The sequence below is a fragment of the Sebastes fasciatus genome, chromosome 6 (genome assembly GCF_043250625.1).
Source record: "Sebastes fasciatus isolate fSebFas1 chromosome 6, fSebFas1.pri, whole genome shotgun sequence".
NCBI classification, from domain to species: Eukaryota; Metazoa; Chordata; class Actinopteri; order Perciformes; family Sebastidae; genus Sebastes; species Sebastes fasciatus.
In genome coordinates, this window is record NC_133800.1 from 11,468,042 (window position 1) to 11,490,523 (window position 22,482).

General features: G+C 39.7%; 3 protein-coding genes across 4 annotated transcripts in view; 1 reads left to right on the plus strand and 2 right to left on the minus strand.

Annotated features, from left to right (window-relative positions):
* Positions 1-5,355: 5,355 nt before the first annotated feature.
* fbxo4 (F-box protein 4) lies at positions 5,356-11,478 on the minus strand. 2 transcript variants are annotated; one of them, XM_074637642.1, is made up of 7 exons: positions 11,171-11,478; positions 8,531-8,805; positions 8,229-8,449; positions 6,943-7,018; positions 6,678-6,754; positions 6,322-6,548; positions 5,356-6,219 (listed from the first exon to the last, which is right to left on the minus strand). In XM_074637642.1, the coding sequence occupies exons 1-7, from the start codon at positions 11,330-11,332 to the stop codon at positions 6,136-6,138; spliced, it is 1,122 nt and encodes a 373-aa protein (XP_074493743.1). In that variant the 5' UTR covers positions 11,333-11,478; the 3' UTR covers positions 5,356-6,135. The 2 variants fall into 2 exon arrangements, with proteins under 2 accessions (XP_074493743.1, XP_074493742.1); XM_074637641.1 differs by having other exon boundaries at positions 6,678-6,850.
* Positions 11,479-11,526: 48 nt separating this feature from the next.
* rimoc1 (rab7a interacting mon1-ccz1 complex subunit 1) lies at positions 11,527-17,279 on the minus strand. The gene is made up of 6 exons (XM_074637643.1): positions 17,120-17,279; positions 14,970-15,079; positions 13,386-13,532; positions 13,050-13,181; positions 12,757-12,871; positions 11,527-12,616 (listed from the first exon to the last, which is right to left on the minus strand). Exons 1-6 carry the CDS (start codon positions 17,211-17,213, stop codon positions 12,381-12,383), a joined length of 834 nt encoding a protein of 277 aa, XP_074493744.1. The 5' UTR covers positions 17,214-17,279; the 3' UTR covers positions 11,527-12,380.
* A 1,324-nt stretch (positions 17,280-18,603) lies between these two features.
* Positions 18,604-22,482, plus strand: part of oxct1a (3-oxoacid CoA transferase 1a) — a 56,625-nt gene continuing 52,746 nt past the window's right edge. Inside the window, exons 1-3 of the mRNA XM_074637645.1 lie at positions 18,604-18,854; positions 20,381-20,489; positions 21,096-21,186. Coding sequence (XP_074493746.1) covers positions 18,750-18,854; positions 20,381-20,489; positions 21,096-21,186 — 305 coding nt within the window. The 5' untranslated portion in view covers positions 18,604-18,749. The remainder of the gene's footprint in view (positions 18,855-20,380; positions 20,490-21,095; positions 21,187-22,482) is intronic.

Here is a 22,482-nt window from a genome sequence, read left to right on the forward strand (position 1 = left end):
TATGACATTGTTGGTACCAATGGATTCCTTAGGTTTTCTAGTTTCATATGATCTTATGATCATATGATGATATCTAGCTTTAAAACTGAGCCCGTTATGACCTACGAAAGATCGATTACGTTAATGTGGCATTAAAACGAATTTGCATTAACGTGTTGTTATGGTGTTAACTTTGACAGCCCTATATATTTAATGAGGTTTACAGGTTTTGTGTATCTTTAAATATGCACAATGACTTTCTTTCCTTCTTTACCTTATTCCATGTTTCAACAAAATGTAAATTCAAGCCACATTAGAGCTGCCGACCTTTCACTAAGCTCGGGGCACTTTGTGACATTAATTACCAAACAGAAGAAAAACCCTAGCAAACAATGTGTATGTATGAAACGGCCCCTGAACATGTCCATGTATTGGTCACTTGTGGGACGGAGAGCCCTGATTGGAGGAGAGTGGGGGCGTCCATTGAATTAGTTCCTTTGTTGTGGAATACTCATTCCTGTGATTGTCTGCTCCGAGTGATCATGTGGACTTATGCTGTATTGAATGTGACAACAGAACAATACATCTGGCTCACAGACTGATGCCACGGTGCCTGCACTGGAGGCCTGGAAGGGCTTTTGTTGATAACTCTATACCTTGTTAGCCTGCTGTAATCCATACTCATCCATATTCAACAAATAAATATAAATTATAATAAATATTTTCCAACTTCCCCAGCCTGTCTGTGGCTCTCAGACCTATTTAAAAAGGCTAAATAATTTCCTAAAACAGCTGGGCTTTAAGCACATTAGTCAAACTGAAGTAAACAGTGTATTTGCAAAGGACAATTTTCAGCGGCGGATTCAGAAAATCCACATTCTACAGTGTCCAAGTTCAATGTAATAAAGGAACGTGTCACCAGTGTAACAATGTGTTTTTCATAGGTTTTGGACAGCAATGGAGGTCTATGGCAAAGAGGAATAAGATATCAGGTTTTTACACTGGCAATATGTGTTGGTAGGATCAATTCAGTGTTATTGTGATCTGTTGATAATATAAATAATTGATATGTCTGTTTCACGAGATTGTTTGGTTTTCAGACTCTGTGGTGCCTCTCTTCAGTCACGGCCATATTCCCATAATTGTTTTTTATAGCCACGTAGGATCTATTCGTGTTTGGCTGTCTGTTTTTATTTTCCACATAATGAAAGAGTGCCCTTTGTGTCATCCCCTCCGAGTCACCTGTAATGCATTTAGTGCAGTTTCACATCACAAGTGTGGCCATTCACAACTATGTCAGCACCCTGCTGCCTATTGGATTAGGATAAAAGAGAGGAGATGGCTACAGGGGGAACACACAAACACAAACACACACACACACACACACACACACACACACACACACACACACACACACACACACACACATAGAAATAACAACAACAACAACAGCAGCAAATATAAGGCCGGATCACAGTGCTCCATGGTTCCATATCTTCTTTATTACGGAGCTGCTGATGGACTCAAAGGGTTCACAAGCAATTCACTATTAACACTTCTGAACCCTAATCCTGCATTATGAGTCCCTAACCTGTCATACGTATATGGCAGCAGGAGGTAGGTGGGACGGACGCAGTGAAGTGGGGAGGAAATTGAAGTGAATTGGTGAGATTGAATGGGATGAGTAAAATCCACAGAGTATCAGCATGAGAGCCCCACCATGTGCAAAACAACACAATTAAGAGGGAAGCTTAGCCTAATCAGTGAATGCATCATGCAAATGATGTTTTTTTTTTCAATGCCTACTTCAATCTTGGCTGTTATCGTAGAATACAAATCAGGGACTTAACTCTAATGAAAGGAGGAGAGAGTGAAAAGAGCGGGATGAGACGACGGTGAAGGAGAGGGATATAGCAGGAGATGGAGAGGATGATGGAAAAAGCTGGAGTATGAGAAAGACAGTGGAGATGGAGTTGCTGTATTTAACCCTATGAGGAGTGTGTCATTCTACTTAATGCAGTACTTAACTTTGCATCTGTGTATGTTCACTCACGTTGTCGTATCTACTCCACTTCTGCAATATCTTTGCACTAACAAAGCATTAATGGTGCTTGATCAATACACAAAACATACAGCCTCAGAAAGCACATACATTTTCAACAAAAACTTTATTGCATAAGCACGGCAACGTAATAGTTATACAATACAACATTATTGTCCACCAGGGTGGAAATTTGTCTTTGGCTCACCAAACACAGGAAACAACAACATTAAAAAACAGACGGGAGTTAGTAAAAAACCGATACATAGACAGGTTAGGTTACACATTAAAACAGTTCATGTCAGTGTCTGTGGCTTAGATATACTCAGCCACTTTGTTGAGTTAAGAATATAGATGGCACTTGGGATGAAGGACTTTTTAAACACATTTTTAGTTGCCAGAGGGGCTCTATAGCGCCTCTCGGAGCTCAAGAGCTCAAACTGGCTGAAGAGAGGATGGGAGCTATACAGTATATCTGCCAGGATACTTCTCGCTTTCTTCCGCGACACCATGTTTGAAGGGCTTTAGTGTGGGCCAGATAGGCAGCTTCACCTAGGGGGTCTGTTTTCTGCAGGATGCCAACTAAGGCCATGTCATCAGCATACTTATACAGTCAAAAATGTTCCTCATTGGTCATAAATTCATTGGTAAAAAGAGAAAATAGTGTTTTTAATAATATGTACTCAACAGAAAGCATATTTACATTTAATTTCTGTGCAAATTTTAGTAGAAGGAACCACTTATTTTGCAATTATACTGGGTAAATATGGTTCTGGGCAAATTCAATATTTGACCTATTCTACAAATGCTGCTGGTGTATGTAAACCAGCTTACATAACACCATTGCTGGGATAAAATGAGATACTATACACATCCAAAGGCAAGAAAACTTAAGCTTCATTGAGCAGGGGAAACCTCTGGGAATATATAGGAAATACCTGATTATTTTTTTTCATATTGCCTCTGGCTGTATAAAGAACACTATAAACCGAACTGCAATAAACTCTGTTTAGCCACACCTCTCTAACATTTGGCATTACACCAAGCTTAAGCTGCTGTAAAGCACAGAAGAAGAGACTTTTCATCTGTCCCAGATTTCCCTTACACTGTATTTTCAATACACTAGCTGCATCTTACATGCATGGTATGCTTTAACTGTCCACATACTGACTTCTGTAAACTGTCTTGGGTCAGTAAACAGGGGTTTCTTCCTCGTGACATCATATCCCAGAGGCCTCTTGATTTCAGAAGACAAGAGGCAGCTGGAGGTCTGGTTCACCCTTCCAAAACATGGCCCAGGATCCTCCCCCACCAAACCCCAGGCACCATTATGTAGGGACATGTGCTAATAGTCCACAGTCGAAATAAACAGACTTAGAAAATATCCTATCCAAGCAGTGGATCCAACATATCCTGGGCTGCAAACCCACGGTAACTTCATTGAATAGTTTGTTTTCTTTAATCTGCATTCACATGAAGGTCTTTTATTCAGTCCTTCAATCATTCATTCAAACTGTAACCTTACCTTCACCCACACTGACAGTGCCAGGCCTTGCTCAGTGGAAGGTCTTTATACCTCCATTGGCTCCATCAGGATCACAGAGTAATAACAAAGGATTAAGCAGTTATTCCCTGCATACCTGCCCTAAAACAGGTTCCCATGGTTCATATGCTATTTTTTTTTTCTTTTAAATTTTATTAATGTAGTCAACCTTCATTGTTGGGCATGTCTGTGTTCACATGAGCATGCACGACACATGGGCACTCAAACATACAATGTAGGTAAATAATTCTGTTGAGTGAGGACCCAAGAGATAGACATCCTGTTTACAAGAGAACAGAGAGATGAGTGGAGATGAAAAATCAGATTCTCTCTCGGTCTCAGAAACACACACACACACACACACACACACACACACACAGACACACCCACACACACACACACACACAGCAGCCAACTTCTCAATCATTTCCCTTTAAATTTCACCAGGGGAAAAAAAAGAACCAATCTCCGCTTCCCCAGTATTCAGCTCAGCTTAATGCACCTAAATTGCACCAATCATGGTCCTATTCTAAATCTGTATGTCTATGAAAATGATTGTTGAGACAAAAGAGCCTTTTGATGGAAGGGCTGCTGAGGGGGTGGGGGGCATACTTTTACCACATACTGGTGGTTACCTAGGGGACTAGAACTAAAGGGAGGCACATTATCTTGTCATGCCTTACATGCTGTCATTAGGGCATGTGAACACTGCTGAATAGGAGGTAATTTTACAGTGGACAAACAATTTAAACACATGAAGTGAGAGGTGTGATCGTTTAAGTGCTGTAATTGCTCTGGAATTCAGTTGGAGGAAATCAACACATGCTACAGTAGACATGAAGGGTGTTGCTTCATTATTTTCAATCAATGTGAATCTAGAATGACTCACCAATAATGCCTATACAGTTGGGTTTCTACGCTTGCAGAATCGATTGTGCATTTTTCATGCTTGCCTGATGCCACATGCTGGTCCATCTGAATTGCAGAACGCTTAAAAAAACAAACCTTTGTCCGTACTCCTGCGGTGATTATTCCATATCTGCGTTTGAAGATTATTTCATATCTCTATGGTCATGTAAGTGTTTTTCACTTACTAGTCAAACAGTCAAGGCAGTTAGGAAGGCAGAGCTTTGAGTAACTGAATCATACAGCTACTAGTAGCGCTCCCCTGGTGGCCACAACAGAATATCCTTCCTTGCTTGCTGCTGACATACAGATGTGCACTCAGCTTTTCATGCCAGAGCTGACCTCAGAGAGGAAAGGAAAAGCAAGGAAAAGGAAATACTTTCCACTGCTCAAAAGATTTTAAACTTGTGAATAATGTGCATGAGATACAAAGACGAACGCAGAACAGATTGAAGGTAAAGGAGAAGACAAAAAGCATGACTGACATATATAGAATAGTTTTGTCATTGTGATTGCTCAACAGCGATTTACTTGTTATTTAACAGACATTTTATAAAGTTATCATTGTTGTAAGAGACTGAAAGTGTGACTTATCCACCGCAAGATAAATCTGTAATTCTGAAACCATTTGTTGAACAAATAACAGATGTAAACATTTAAAATTGGAAGAGTATTCAGCACGTATCAATATAATATGTATCTTCAATATAAAATATTTCAACTAAAGTCAATACATTCAATTGCTTGTTTTATAGTTTAGCTCTAAAGGTTTGCAGTATATGAGTGTAAAGCATTGATCAGGGAAGTGGATTTTGTCTGAAAGTTATATAAGCTGACTTTTTTTACAGGAAGGTTGTTGGCACACTCTTAACTGTAAAAATGTGGCGTCAGGTCATAATGAGCCCTCCCAGTGCCATTCTAGTTCATATTATATTTCATTTCTGCCAATAGATTCCCCTAATTGTTACACAATGTTCCTTTAATAAAACACTGATAAATGTCATGTCAAAAATGGTACAATCTCTATCCCATTTTAAAGCAAACAGCGGGCAACCTGATTAGTTAGCAGCTCACAAATTGTAAACCTGTGTCAAGATATGGTGCATAAATTAAAGTAGCATAATACTTACATATATAGGTAGCATACAAGATAAGTAAGGTGGTAATAAATTGAGTTTTTACATGTGTGGATCTTACCACTTCTTTCATTTTGGTTTTCTACTTCTGCACCCGAGTCTGTTTATCCTGTTTTTCCTGCTTTTCTGCATTGAACAAGCAGTGTTCCTCCATCCACAACAACTATTTTTTTCTATAACTTCAGGCAGGGTATTTATGACCCTGCTGCTCCATATAGAGCTTAGTGTTCAACAAACCCAGTTTGAGGGTTTACTGTGAAGCTCCCAGACAAATGTATAACCTCCTGTCCTGCTATAACTCCTTTATATGGCTCTTTCTTCAGCGTCTCTCTCAGTTCTCCCGGGTGAATAATAGTTAGAAACCCATCAGCTCTGCTGCTGATCCAATTCATTAAATCCCACGGGCGACGCTCCAAGACTGAGACATTCGGCGCACATGTGGTACTCAGGAAATGCCATAGTGTGTCTGGTGTGACGCAGCAGTGAAGTTTGTGGTTTTCATTCATCAGGCAGCGGCAGAAATTAGACAACTAGAGTTTGACTCCAGAACATCTCAGCAACCAGGAAATGCCATCCAGAAGACCTGACAGGGATTCTGCTACTGTATCCTGCACCTGAATAAGAGAAAGAAAAACACAAACACAGGTTGAAAATGTCCTCTGGATGGATATAAATGTAGCGGAAGCCTTTAAGTTGATCAAATATCCGACATTTACCAGCCAGGGGTTAGCCAGCTGGGGTAGTCCGAGCCTCTGTGCCATGTCAACACAGGGAGTTCGACACCTGGCCCTGTTTCTGCTGGTAATAGTCGGTAGGCTGGTAATCCCGACCTCTTCCGGTTCTTCTCTGGAGACACAGGATAGCACCAGCAGAGGCCTGGAAGCCGAACCCTCGGCAGAGCTCAGCACAGCCCGAATCTGAGCCACCTCGGACTCTCCCTCACCTATCAAAAGACACATGCAAATGTTCTGTGCTGATGATTTACATGCCAAGAAACAACGTGCACGATGGGGACATGGCAGTGGCAGTGGAGCAGAAGCTGTAAATACACTTTAATGTCCACTTATCTCACCTCTACCAGGCTCTGCGTTGGCTACATAGATGAAACCATTCACCACCTGGCACACTTGCTGGACCTGAGGAGCGGGGCTGTAAATTGGATTGCCTGAGTCATCTGTTCCTTCAAAGGTAAAAAGTTTACTACTGATGCTCTGCTGCTGGATTCTGGCTCTTTCCCTTTCTGCCCTGCACACACACAGACACACAAAGTTTAATGTATTCACAACAATACGCAGAAAAAGATAATCATATGGTAACTTCAAATGCAAAGTGCTTACCTATTGGTTGAGTACAGAGTCAGGATGTTAAATCTGTGTTGGTGGTTGAACATGTAACTGATCCCTGAGCCAATACCTAGAAGAAACAAAAAGGTTTAGTTACATTCTTTGGTGGCATCTTAGCTGATAGTAACTAGTGAGATAACAATTGTGGGCCAATACTGCCACCAAGTGGTGTGCAAATAACCCTACAACAAGTAAGATAATCCCTGAGATTGTTTTTTAAATATAAAATTTGTATCCTGTTTGAGTCTATTTGTGATCGAAATGCATCAAAGCAATATTTGTATTACATCAGCATTATAGTTTAGTATTTAGTTCCTGTGACAACTGATTCAAGTGACAGACGTGTCCGGACCTGCTCGGGTATTGGTTGTGTTTGTGTCTGTTGATATTAAACACGATGAAAACTCTGCTTCTTGCTTCTTGTGTGTAACCCAGAGCAGGAACCCCATTAAAAAACATTTGTGTTAACTATATTCAAGGTGTCTGCTGCCCTTATAGGGAATGGGAATGTGATGTCACCAACAGCAAGTCTGCCATTTTTGGAGGATAAAGGGTAACTGGCTGTTCAATGCAAGTGTCAAAAGATAACACAAAACACCAAACAGTGACTACGAGTCAAAAGACGAATTCTAGTATATATAGCATACAGTCAGACAAAAAGGTAGGCTAACGTTATGGGTTTCATTGAGCAACATACCAGTGGTTAATTATGCAGTATTATAGCCGACGTTTTGTTAGTATTCCGTTAGTATGACATTAGCTATCTTATCTTTGTCCGGATGATCGTGTAGTTGGCATTTGGCTTTTAGATCTTAATGTCATATACCTACCCGTTTGTAAACTGGACATTGGCCTCCAAAAGATCAACCTATTTGCTGAGAGGTGTTCACTAACGCCAAAACACATCAGTGATCTTAATGTGTGGCAAGCTGTCGAGGTCCTCCTAATTCATAAGGATCAATATCATGAACTAACTTAAATTTTGTAATATATCGCACCCTTTGCCTCTGTCAGCTTCTCTTTATATGGGCATTTGTCTTTCGCACGTACTTTATATATTTCTGATGATGAACGGATTGACAGATGACAGATGAATAGACCGGTGACAGATAATGACAGTCTACTGAAGCTACCCTCCAAAAATGGCGGCGCGCCCCAGAAAGCACCGCGGTTTCCATTCCCTATTTGGTACACCCTGCCATCATATACTGACGGGAGGGCAACTGACTGGGAGAAGCGTATCCTTCATCATCAGCACTCTACAATCAATGTCATCTCACCGTTAATCTGTCTGTGAGGAGTGCTCGACACAGGAAGCACATCTGGGGCGTGCATGAGCCTTGTGACTAAAGAGACATCCAGCTGCTCCATGCCGGGGCCAAACATGGCATAACGTGGTTCAGATGAGGGCACCAGAGACTGAAGAAATGAGGTCACGACCTCATATGCCGGCCGTGAAGGAAGCCACTGTTGTCTGCAGGATGGGCAGCCTTTCAAGTATCTGTTGAGACAAAACCGTTTCTGTGTGACTTAATTGTTACCAACTGACCTTGATGCAGGACAACGGGAAAAAGTTACCCACTCTGACATGTAGTCAAATTTCGACTCCATCCCTCTGTCGTCCCCCTCTTCTCTGTCGTCCAGGCTCTCATCTTCATTGATTAGTGGTGCATCCAACAGGTCCAGTTGGGGCATGCTCACATGATCAATGGAGGGCCAGTTTGGCATGTCCCTCAGCAGGAAGTACCTCCACAGTAATGGATCTCTAACCATGGCCCTCCAGTACCGACTGGTGCCTCCCAGGCAGCAGATATCCGCAGGAGACAGAAGGGTCATGATTAGGAACTGTACGTCCACCTGAAGGAGGGAGGGTATGATTTGATATGATGAAGATTTCAGCAAAACAAAACAGAAGAATGTCGAGAACTAGTTAAGAGATGGAGAGAGGGAGGAAACGGTGAACGATCACTAACCCAGCAAATCTATTATCAATAAAAATACACAAGCAGATAGAAAAAGCCTGGCGTTTCAAATGCTACTTTAGTGAAAGTACTTAAGTATTATCGGCAAAATATACTCATAATACAGGCAGAATAATGCCAGTTATTATAAACTATTAGCTTTTAGGGTTAGCTCCTTCACTGGAGAGCTCCTTCAGCGACAGGCTGCTCCACCCGAAGTGTGTGTGAAGGAGCGCTATCGCAGGTCCTTCCTTCCTGCAGCTGTCAGACTCCGCAACCAGCACTGCTCCCAGTAGACCGCATACACACCAAAAACTGACAATAACTTACTGCACTATACTGTACAATGACTGTGTAATATCAGTACTACTCAGGTGTAACTTCAATTCATACTGTGCAATACTTTCAGGTGATATCAATTTTCCACTTGTGCAATTGTCTTCATAGTCTGTTTATTTTCTATACTATATATATTGTTCCTATTTTTAATATTTCCCCCTGTTCATATTGTTCCTGTTTTTATATTTCCTTCTATTTAAATTGTCCATACTTTATATGCCTGTCTACTTTTGTTCTGCTTTTTTTTTTTTTTACTGTGTTGTATTTTGCTTCTTGTTTCTGCACTATCCCCTTTGCTGCTGTACACTGCAAATGTCCTCACTGTGGGACTAATAAAGGTAAAGACTAATACAAATCTAATTTTTTTTTTAATTTCAACTTTTTTTCTTTGAAAGAACATAGCTCATAAACATTTTTGCTTTGTTTGTAAGCTTACTTATAATTGCGTTATCATCCTTATTAGTGATGAGTGACATTTGCTATGTCAGGCTCACTTACCATACACTTTCTCTTACATGCTTCATGTAACACTATGTCCTGCCCATATTAGCAACCTCAGACCAATCAAAACTATTGTTACATGTCAACTACTGTTGTAGCAACATTGTAAGATCAGTTATTGTGATTGGCTGTACAATTTTAAAGAGCTATGATGCTCCAACCTTATCTGACCCATTTTGCATGATGGCCCATTTTACCTGACCAATTAATTTACTTGAGTATTTCCATTTTATGCAACTTCTACTCAACTACATTTCACAGGCAAATATAGTACTTTTCACTCCACTACATTTATCTGACAGCTTTAATTACTAGTTACTTTTTAATACTAATCTATCCAGTAGTATACATAAGTCTAAAACTGGCTCCACATTGGCAAGTTACAACATTCAATGCTCTTACATGTATTTGTTAGTCATAAAATCAGAATGATATAATATACTATAATACTTTTATATCTATAAAACTTTTGTGTTTTTACTTACATTTTGAATTCAGGACTTTTACTTAAGTATTTTTGGACTCTATGGTATTTCTACTTTTACTTAAAGGTCCCATATCATGCTCATTTTCAGGTTCATACTTGTATTTTTTGTTTCTACTGGAACATGTTTACATGCTGTAATGTTCAAGAAACCCTTTATTTTCCTCGTACTTTCGGCCTGAATATGCCTGTATTTACCCTCTGTCTGAAACACTCCGTTTTAGCGCATTTTGACGGAATTGCAACAGAATTGCGTTGCTAGGCAACAGCTTGGGTCCATGTGTACTTCCTGTCAGCTGATGTCATTCACATACACTGCAACCAGGAAATAATCTGGGACACATTAAGAATGTTTACATTTAAAATTATGTCAAGGGTCTAATTATTGTATATTCGTGACATCACGAATGGACAGAAATCCTGACAGCTTGTTTCAAACGCAGAGTTTCTCAATACGGGCTGTGTGTATTTCCCTGTGGATTGAGTGATTCAATACTTTCACAGTATTTATATAGGACTTAAGCCTGCTTTGTTAATATAAAACACATGAAAATCTCACTTTTTTTTATAATATGGGACCTTTAATTAAATGTTCTGAGTACTTCTTCAACCCCTGCTGAAAAGTAGTGGAGTAAACAGGAAGTACCAGAGTAAAGTACAAATTTTGTTCTTGAGTAGCTACACTGATTTAAAAAAGTGTGTTTATTTTTACCACTTGATTCAATAGCCATTGGAAACATTTAACATTTCACTTTTATGTATATCAGACATCCACTTTTATTTTGAAGGAGTCGAACTTGTACACAATCTCAACCTGACCTTTGCCCTAACTCGGTTTATGAGATAAATATACACATTTAAAAAGGACTTATGCACGCAATCTAGCTTTGGACTAGTTGAACAAATGAAAAACATTTCCATGAACAACTTGACTCACCGGTAAACTATCCAGTAAACCCGGTTGTGCCTCATCTCCTCCGGTGTCTGGCGTTAAGTCGTCTTTAACAACTTTACCACTGTTTGTAAAGTATCTATCTCTGAACCTCCGGAGGCTGCGGATCACTGCAGACTCGTTGAGCTGCTGGATGTTTCCTGCCATGACTTCAGATGAGAGTTAACATCTAGTAAAACACTAACATGCACCTACGCGACAGCGTTTTGATTTTGACGTTTACCTGTTATACTTCCTTGTTGCTGGCGGCAGTGGTGCATTGTGGGTATTGTAGTTCTACAATAGTGTGCAGCTAAATATGATCTGCAAACTGCAAGATTTTGAATGGCAATGCAAAAATATTTTTTTCTTAAAACGCGCGTGTTTATTGTCAACGAGGACATAAAAAACAGAAAATGATTTTCGTCCAAACAACACAGATTTCTCTATTAATAGTTATACTATCAAGATTATTGAAGTGGCAGAAAAATGGAACTTGCAATAGATGGGGAATACAAGTGGCGCATTACAAAGCTGGTATGAACAAATCTGAACATACTTCAAATAGTCATGAATACATCATTGTCAAACAGTTTTTTTCAAACACCTTTCTCTGCCTTTAGTGTGTATATTTGTATACACACACATACATATATAATGTATATGCAATTATAATATATTAAAAGCATAACAAAAAAATGGCAAAACAAATAAATAAAATGTTACTGTGCAATGTCTCATTTCCGGCTGGATTATCTTCAAACTCGTAACAATCTTAAAAAAAATTAAAGAAAAAAAAAAAGGTCAATTTATATTAATAACCTTTTTTTATATTCATATTAATGTTATTATAACACATTCTCAGAGCAAAATAAGTGCTCCAGTCAAAACAGTCTGGAATCAAGATGATAACTGCTTTTTCAGCAGGACAGGGCAAACAAATTATTCAACAGCCTCCTCAGCAGCACCTGCCAGTTTTACACCACCTATCTTATCCTCTCTAGCCTCTCTTTGACCTGCTTTGGCCTGGGCCGTTTGGCATGGGATGAGGTTGCCTGTAGACACCGATCCAAAGACTCTTTTCTTTACATACACTCTCTCTCTCCTTAACTTTCCACAACATTACACCCCACCTGTTGGATTCCACTTTTATTTGGGGTTGACACACATTTAAATACTGAACTTTTAGATCTGTGCCTGAGGGCAACAGCTTGTTTCACTGTAAAATACTAAGGATTTCCTTGGCATTTTCTGTGTTCCAGCCCTGGCCCTGCAGAGGACCCTCGCAGGCGAGCACGTATTTGTTGAGGATCTGTGTGCCAATGTCCCGAAACTGGAGGCGATCTTCTTTGCGATCCATAGTGTCAGCGCTGCAGTCCTCGTACTTGACGGCCCAGAAACACATTTCCCCGATGTACATCATCGTCAACAGGTGTGTGTCTGAGAAGATGCCTGGGCCAAAAAACATAGGTAAGTAGTGAGTATGATCAAATGGTCCACTTGAAGAATTTTCATCAACTGATGAATTGTCTTAAACTAGACTGAAGCAGCACAACGGTTTGTTATTGAAAGATAGTTGAGGACGTATTTACCTTCAGATAAAAAGCTTGCTGTAGCAGTGTCATGGAGCACCACCCCATCGTTGAGCTTCACAGAGTTTCTCACCTGCAGCATCCGCATTAGGTAGCGCACCCCTTCCTGAATACACTGGATTAAAATAGCATCAGAGTCAGAGGAGCATTAGGCCTAATCTCAGCATATGCCAACAAAAAAAACGTAGATACTAAACTACTGTTTTCACCAAAACAAAGTAAATTTGTCTGTCAGAATCAGTCAAGCCCACATCTTTGTTCACAAATACAATTTACTTAGATCTTTTTCTAACCTTAAGGAAAGTGTCCTTATTTTTCTTAATCCACTGTTTTCGTTGATGAAGGGTGTGGCAGTACATGTACAGCAAGGCTCCACGTCTCCAGTAGAGGCATTCTAGCAGCTCTAGGCCCAACACAGACTGCACCTATTATAAACCAAAAGACATTAATAGTACTGTTAGACAATGACATGCGAGTAAATGTGTACAAGTATTTTTTTTTAAAACTATAAACCAAAGAGAACATTAAAGTGGAACAGACCTTACTGGGAATACTTGATAAATCGACCAGAAAAAAAAGCATATACAGAACATGCACACAAAATCATCTTGAGACACACATAAACGTACTTCTTGCGCTGGTGCTAGCCTCCCCGCCAAAACTTCGGGCTCAGTCAGGTCTTGCAGCAGCTGCTGGATTTTAAATGGTGAGCAGTCTTCAGGGAACTCCTGGTCCACCAGTTTATTTTCTTCATAAAATGTGATGTCTAGGATCACCTAAATGATGAAAAACCAAATATATACACACACTCGACATTGAATACAACATGTAAGAAAACAATGCAACATTTTCAAAATGACAAAAATCTGTTCAAGTCATCAGAAACAATTACCTCCCTCTTCTCACTAAATGACTTTATTGAGTTATTCATTAATAAGGTAGATCAAATCAGGAATGAAACTGATATTATATACTGGCCAGGAAGTGGTAGATACAACTATAGTCTCTTTTACAAAACTCTTATTAAACCCCTTCTCAAAAGGAAACTTGAGATCCAAGTGGCATAACTAACATCTAATTAACTTCTCAAAAGTTATTCAGAAGCAACCAGTTGCTTTATTACTGGCACCTTGATACTAAAAACCTTATTGAGCTTTTTCAGTCAGGGTTTTTAGACCACTTAAAATCACCAAGACCACCTTAACAATCTACAACTAACCACCAAATCAAGTACACACTTAGTTTTAATTTTCCCTCGATTTAAGCATCTCGCTTCAGTAGGCAGAACGTTTTTGGCATCATTGGGCAAAAATTCTATAATAACCAGTCATGTCATAAGCATATTGTAATTCAAGTGTTCTGAGCAATAATTAGACTTCTGCACCTCCTCATGGCTCTGCTTTCAGGCTTTAAAAAAATCTAGCCCATGACGGGAGACTTTGGCCAATCACAGGTCATTTCAGAGAGAGAGCGTTCCTATTGGCTGTGCTGCGGCTGGTGCTTGGTATTTCCGCAACTGATCTCAACATGGCTGCCGGGTCACAAACTTTCTCATTTTACAGCTAAACAGTACACTACAAGATGCTTCTGAAAATATTTGAGGCGAGAAATAGGCATTACAGTAACAGAGCACTGATTCATATTTGATCAGCGCTGCCTAGTTTGACCGTTTGGTCGGAGTTCATGAGTGATTGACAGCTGCTCAGAGACGGCGAGGCTTCAGCTCTGATCTGATTGGTTGTTTTCGTCCGGTCTGTGAAACCGGAGTACCCACAGCAGCTTTAAGGCTTGGTACCAAGTTAAATAACTTGTTTCACAGCTTGGGCATACATACACTCCTTAAAGCCATAATATCAGTTTACAAAAAAGTAAATTTTATCCCTATTAGTATAGCATATGGTTTTGATCTCAAAGGTTATAGGGGTGAAATGAAAAAGAAAAAAAAAACTCAGCAATTTTGGTTGATTAATCGTTTATGCCATTTATCAACAAAACTGCTAAGCATTTGCTGGTTCCCTCTTCTCAAATTTGAGGATGCTTTTCCCTGTTATATATATATATATATATATATATAAATATAAAATTAAGCTTGATCAAATACCTTTGTGTTTGGCACTCTTAGACAGATGCACCTGATGTTTTTATAAACTAAATGATTAATGGAAAACAGAGTCAGATATTACCACTTATGAAGTGTAATGTAATGAAAGTACCTGTGTGTAATCCTGAAGCACCTTGGAAAGGTTGCTACTCTCCCCTCCTTGCCTGTAATAGCTTTTCAACTTGTCTAGTATGGCAGACGCATTCTGTAAATAGTCATCATCTGTGGAAGAACGACATGTTAACATGTTACCAATTATACAGTTCTATAAACTCAAGAAAAAATAATCTCCAAGGGTAAACATGTCAGAGTACTGGGCGTAACAGTAAGGGCGGCTGTGGCTCATGTCAATGTGTCCTTGAGCAAGACACTTAACTCCAAATTGCTCCCGAAGGCATAGCCATCGGTGTGTGAATGAGTATTTAGATTAGATCCTGATGGGCAAAGTTGGCACCTTAGCAGCCTCTGCCATCAGTGTATGAGTGTGTGTGTGAAAATGGGTGAATGTTGACATGTAGTGTAAAGAGCTTTGAGTGGTCGGAAGACTAGAAAAGCGCTGTATAAATGCAAGTCCATTTACCATTTACTGTCGTTGATGAATGGCACTTTATATTTACACACATTAAAACAATTGACTGACGCTAAAATAGAGTTTTAACGTTATAAAGTTAAAGGCAATGTGCCAACATAGTATATACAATAGCATGAAATGTGAACAAACATGTTAATGACTAATATGAAAAATCACAATTCAAATAAAATAATGGCAACTTTACTTTGACAATTAACTCGATTAGATTCAATTCAATTCAGGGGTCTGCGATCAATATGAGATGATCATATGCCCATTTGACACAATCACAAAAAGCAACTTAATTATTATTTGACACTTTTATTACTGTATATACTTCCAGATATTTCAATGATAAAACAATCTATTCTCTTTAATAAAATGAATAAATATAAAATGGGTATTTCAAAATAAAGGTTTATCTTAAAGATGATGATATATATGGATATTTTCTCTTTGCATCTTGGTCACAAGATACATCTGGAGGGGTCATATGGTGTTTAATGGGAAAAGAAAGACAGAAAAAACAAAGTTCTGCTACACCAATTTTAGTTTTTTGCTTTGTTTTGGGAAATAATGGATAATATTATCTGTTTGGGCTTTGAACAGTTATTTAACCAGCCAGCTGACGAAAAATGGTCTTTATATATGTTATAAAGTTAATGTGCCAACATAGTATATAATGGCATGAAATGTGAACAAACATGTTAATGACTAATATAAAAAAAATCACAATTCAAATAAAGTAATAGCAACTTTACTTTGACAATTAACTCGATTCGATTCATTTCAGGGGTCTGCGATCAATATGAGATGATCATATGCCCATTTGACATAATCAGTTACATTTATATCCACTCACAAAAAGCAACTTAATTATTATTTGACACTTTTATTACTGTATATACTTCCAGATATTTCAGTGAAAAAACAATCTATTCTCTTTAATAAAAATGAATAAATATAAAATGTGTATTTCAAAATAAAGGTTTATCTTAAAGATGATGATATGTATCGATATTTTCTCTTTGCATCTTGGTCATATGGTGTTTAATGGGAAAGGAAAGACAGAAAAACAAAGTTCTGCTACACCGATTTTAGTTTTGCTTTGTATTGGGAAATAATGGATAATATTATCTGTTTTGGCTTTGAACAGTTATTTACCCATATAACCATCTTTATATATGTTATAAAGTTAAAGGCAATGTGCCAACAAAGTATCTATCCAATGGCATGAAATGTGAACAAACATGTTAATGACTTTTATGAAAAATCACAATTAGAATAAAATAATGGCAACTTTACTTTGACAATCAACCCTCAACTCTAGCTCATTGTTTATTGTTTATTCTAGTGTGTCACGGCCAGCTGACGGTAAACAACAATAATGCAGCATTTCAGCTAACGTTAGCCAACATTAGCTAGCGGCAGGATAATCAATAACAACCATCGATCAGTAGGTAAACGATACCAGGTTAATACTCCACAGCCTGTTAGTGAGCTGTAGGAGCTGCGTCATTTAGTCAACATGCATCATATCAGCGGACAGCAGCTTGTTGTTATAGTTGATGTTAGATAACGTTAGCAGCAGCATGCTAGCTGCTAACACACTGGTGAAGCGTGTTATTAACGCAGACGAGCTGCACAACACAGACACGATACACAAACAGGTAACACCGTGGTGTGGATACCTTGCTTCTCAGTTCTGAGCCCGGAACACTTGATGTCTAACTCGAATATCCTTCTCTCCAACTCGAACCCTTGTCGCCTGTAGTCGTCGGCCATGACTAGAAGTATGAGTCACGTGAGAGCCAGGGATTAACCACGTGTTCATAGATGTCATGTCTCTGTGTTAGTGATGATGAGAGTTCAGGCTCTTTAAAGTGAGACACATCATTTGGCCTCAGCTCACCAAAGAAGATCCGGCTCTTTCGGCTCCCAAACGGCTCTTCCGTTTTACCACTTCTGCTTTTTTTATAATTAAGCCAAATTTAGCGCTGTTTTGACCTATGATTAGTTTGTGTGCACATATATCTCTTAAAGGGACTGTTTGTAAGAATCAGAATTGCTTGTTAACAGCGACACATGTGGCTGTTAAGTCGACGAAAGTCAGCATCGGGCTCGCGCTTGCTCTAAATAGACATGAACGAGCATCGCTCAAAACAGTGAGGCGACACATGTCAGCTAAAACCACAATCACTCTATATTTCACCTGCTTGGCAGTAATGTTAGCTGACCAGATGAAGGTCTCTCCATGAATCACTGCTGATCCTAGTGTTGGCTTTTCCTGCTTCAGCCTCCCGACCGCGGCCGGAGGGAGACACCGGCACCCTGTCAGAGATGATAACGTTTCTCGCTGCGGGGCCCCGTCACTTCACAAGACACGGGAAACCTCTGTTGGTCTGGAGGAGCTGCAGCATTTATTTCTGCACAAACGTCCACTAGATATTCTCAGAGCTACGAAGTCTTCTGCAGTGTGTAGTGTGCGCGCATGCACATGAGGTGGAGCAAGCTGAGTGAAGGCAAGCAGGCAGAGGAGCAGGGGAGCAGAGGAGCAGAGTACAGCAGAGACTCCGGCCCTGGAGACCAAAGCTACGGTCTCCCCCGCGTCCTCTGACCGCGGCCAACACTGTTTTGCAAGACGGGCTTCACTAGATATAACTTTGTGGTTTTGGTGCTTCCGTGTAGTTTGTGTTGGCGTCTGAGTCTGAACAGCGTAGCCACACGCGAGCGCGCGCATATGCGCATAAGCGCGCATGGGACACCGACCCTGTAGATTTATACGTGTAAGAAGTTACAAACAGTCCCTTTAAAAGAGCCGGCTCTTTGAGCTGGCTCGTTCTCTACCTCCACATCACTAGAGTCTGTTTCCAACAAGACATCACTGTTTCTGTGCGCGCACGCCGCCTGTGGTTGCTAAAAAACGATAATAAAAACAACGCAAGGTGTGCGTTGTTTTTATTATCGTGTTATCGTCATTACTGCATTATTTCTTTCACCCTTGACTTCTGAAATAACGTTAAAGCATCTTAGCGTAAGCCGAGTGTGCAACTTGATGGTGGTGAACGGGTTAAATGTAAATGAGCTTGCCGAGCCTCTCTGTAGTGCTGCTGCTGGCTCCGCCCGCTGAGGGAACCAGCCAATGTCATCGTGGCGCTGAGTTTTTGGTGCGTGCGTGTGTTTGTGAGCTGCTAGCGCTGCTAACTAGTAGCTACATTGTGCGACCTTTCAGCCGGCTGACATCTCCTGTCGTCTGCTACCGTCAGCTCTCACTCTGCTCCTCTCTTCTGATCATCCCCCTCCTCTGTGTAGCTCAGAAACATGGCGGCCCTCAAAGCTTTGTGCAGAGCGGATCATTTACTCTTCAGAAACATCTCAGGTCCATTCAGAACCAGATCACATTTGGCTCACCTCCAACTGAGCAAGGTGGGTACTGTTAACGATGATTGGTTGTGGAAAAAAATAACAAGGTTGAAATGAGATGGGTTGCAAATGTCTGGGCTAAGATTATAAGGTCTTAAGTGAACATTGTTTATTCCCTCTTCTGTCCAACATTTAGGAATAAAGTGTATTCAGGAATTTACCAATATTACCATATTATTTTTGTTTCACTTTTCGATAGTAAACCTGACCTCAAGCTGCTGCAACTTAACCTCAATATTGCAAACGGTTGCTAACTTTCAGTAATGCTGCTTCATGTGAATGTGCACTGGGTCAGTGACTTTAAAACACATGATGTGCATTAGTCAGACAAGCAATTTTACACGCTAATATTATATATAATTATAACTATATTATAATAATATAATTAATACGTCCAATGTCAAAGTGTGCTTGTGTGTGGCAAGTGGTGACATGATCACAAATGCTTGCATAATCCACCCCTATCAGCATGGGGAGGGAAGTGAACATGGCTTCACTTGAGCATTTCTTTTCATGCAAATCAGTGATGTTACTGCAGATGATATAGTAACTTGAACGTTTAGACTGGTTGTAAACCATCTGGATGACAGTAGGAACTGTTTTTTATCCATAAACTGATCAGGACTTTATGCCTTTCTTCTTGTAATTCATACAGAGCTGGTATCAAAATAGACAAGTACCTGTTTCACTTGTTAAGTAAGCTACATTGCATAATAAGATGCATACGAATAGGTCTTTCCTTCCTTCAGCTGTCAGACTCCACAACCAGCACTGCTCCTAGTAGACCACATACACACCAAAAACTGACAATAACCTGATATTTTCAGGTGGAATTTCATTTAATTCTCACTGTGCAATATCTTATCTTATCTTATCTTATCTTATCTTATCTTATCTTATCTTATCTTATCTTATCTTATGTTCACTTAAAAAAAAGCAGTCAGAAATAACATATGTAATACCAAATGCCAGTATTACAGATTTACAATGCACTTGCAATACCTGTACATAATCAGCACCACAATAGTATAGTCAGTATAATGGGTATCGGGAAGTCCATCATGGTTCCAATCCATAATAGCCACTGTCTGGGAAATGAATGGTGTCAAAACACAACAAAATGCCCTTCAAAATTATTTTATGGTATTTATGGCACCACAGTTACAATTTTAGTTGGCGTTGACACAGGATTTCATATTTGAGTCCTCAGCAAACCGTTACGTTGGGACTCTTGTCTGTGGGTTACCCAAAAGCTCTGCTCCTTTTGTTGTAGGATTTGTTCAGCAGTTCTGCTTATCTTTCAATTCCTCAGCTGAATAAACTTGAACAGCCATTTAAACTGTACAAACATATTAGCTGCCCTCAGGCGTCTCCCAGTTTGGTTGTAGCCAGCAAATTGAACAATTTTAAGCATTATACTGATATGTGTTTTTATCCGGAATCACTTATAGTTTCTGTTGCTGGTTGGAGCTCTTTTTTACATACATTTTGTAAAACTTTATATGCACCTCTTGTCCTGCTCTCTACAGACCTGTGGCTGTTACTTTTCTACCTCCAGCCAGAGAAATTCACAGTTCTACTCAGATCCCACAGACGCAGTCAAAGATATCCCAAGTGGAGCTACTCTTCTTGTAGGAGGTAAGATCGGAGGAGGGTTACACACACCTCGATGACAGTGCTAACAAATTACCTCAGTTTTTAACTGCATGCAAGCTTTGTTTACTGACGAAAAGATGTTCAACAATGTACGTTCGATCACCACTTAACAGCAAAGAAGTGAGCTTCAGCTCTGTCTGGCATGGTGGATGATTACCATCAACCCACACGGCACACACACATTCCACAGCTCTTATTTATAGTCCTGTTCAGCGTGACATTGTTGACCATTTTCCATTGTGTCACCTCTATCTGAGGGAGAAAAACACAGACAACCAGAAATCCGCCCCACTCAGTGTAATATTAGAAACACACACATGACTAGAATTACCTGGGGCTTGATTCAAGGTTGTAAATGTTAATGGTTTTCCTGTTTGAGTTGTCAAAGCTGGAGATATCTTTCGTTTTTTCTCTCCAAATCTGCCACGTCCATAATCTACTAGGTGAAAGCTCCACCTTAAATTACCATAATTAAACCTTTTCTCACTTTTTTGCAATGATTCCTGGGTTGCTACCTTTTGTTTTTGTTTTTGTTTTTGTTTTTGTTTTTGTTTATTATGCATTACTTTCTTATGTGTTCGAACACAGGTTTTGGATTATGTGGCATCCCAGAGAATCTCATCAACAGTTTACTGAAGACCGGCGTTAGCGGTCTCACTGCAGTCAGCAACAATGCAGGGTAAGTGTGTGTGTGGAGTGGAGGAAGCATGCGTGTACCATACGCGCAGGTGCCTGCATGGAAACGATGCATTGCATTCCATGGTGGTGCTTGATTTTGATATTCATTTAACACCATCACCACCACCACGCCAAAAGTCCAACCTGTTTTTCAAGAGTGTAAGTGTTGATAGAGATTAGTTTGTTTATTTACTTTTGGTTATATTTGTGGATTCACATTTGGAAATGTTTGCAGTGTCATGTATCACGTCACGTGTCATTTCTGTTTCGGTAGAAAGTGTGCGTTTAAAACTGTTTAATAAAAAGGAAGTTCAATTTGACTCTAGTTGCTAACCAATCTTAGATATTCAAATACTCTTTCACCAGTTGTGGAGGAAGTCTCCAATGCAAGTGACATTTTGTGACAATAAAAGTTCATAAGATCAGTTAGTGAGACTCTCCCCTGGCTGCTGTCCAGCTAGAGAACAGGGAGTCTTGATTGGATTCATGAAGGTGTCTGTCGCAGACCTGTTTTAAACTCATATTGGAGAGCTCTTGGTGACCTTGTGGCTGGATCCTCAAACAGGTAGTGTTGTCCTGGAGAGGTGCCCAGAAGTTATAGCTTCTGATAAGTTATCTAATTTGCAGGCACAAGGTGTTGCATTGGCCGCCACTCCTTCAGCGGCCAGGTGATATTTTGTGTGATGTGTGTCTTTGCTCTCAGTGGGATAGACTCCAGATACACTTTCAGAGGTTTCCCTTTTGGCAATCAGCTGCTGACCTCAGTACCCTTTATTGTGTATTCTCTCTTGTTATTGCATACGACATATGCAGTATCTCAAACTAGAGATGTAGAAATGTATTCTGCTAAACACTGGCTCATATTTTAGGAAATATGAATCATCATAATCTTAGAAAGAAAATCATTTCATTTTGAAAGGAAGAGAAATGAAAAGGGAGGTTGCCTTTTATTTAAGGTTATTTTCCATAAAGAAAGTTTTTTAACACCAGCACAGTTAAATTATTTTCAGTTATGTTATGTATAAGATTAAGACAAATTGCATTCCCATGTAAGACTGAAGAATATACACCAGTTTGTTGCGTATGGAGCTGCGTAGCCGCAGACTGGTCAGGGTGCCCATGTTGTCATAATGTTATGGCTGATCGGTGTATTTCTCAGTAAGTTCTGCAAAGAAAAAAAAGTTATGTTTTAAATGTCTCAGAAACCATATTCAAGACTTGAATGCAACATTTACCCATACGCCAGCAACCAAGCCTTTCACTGCAAATTTCCTGCATTGTTTGGCACAATAGTGAC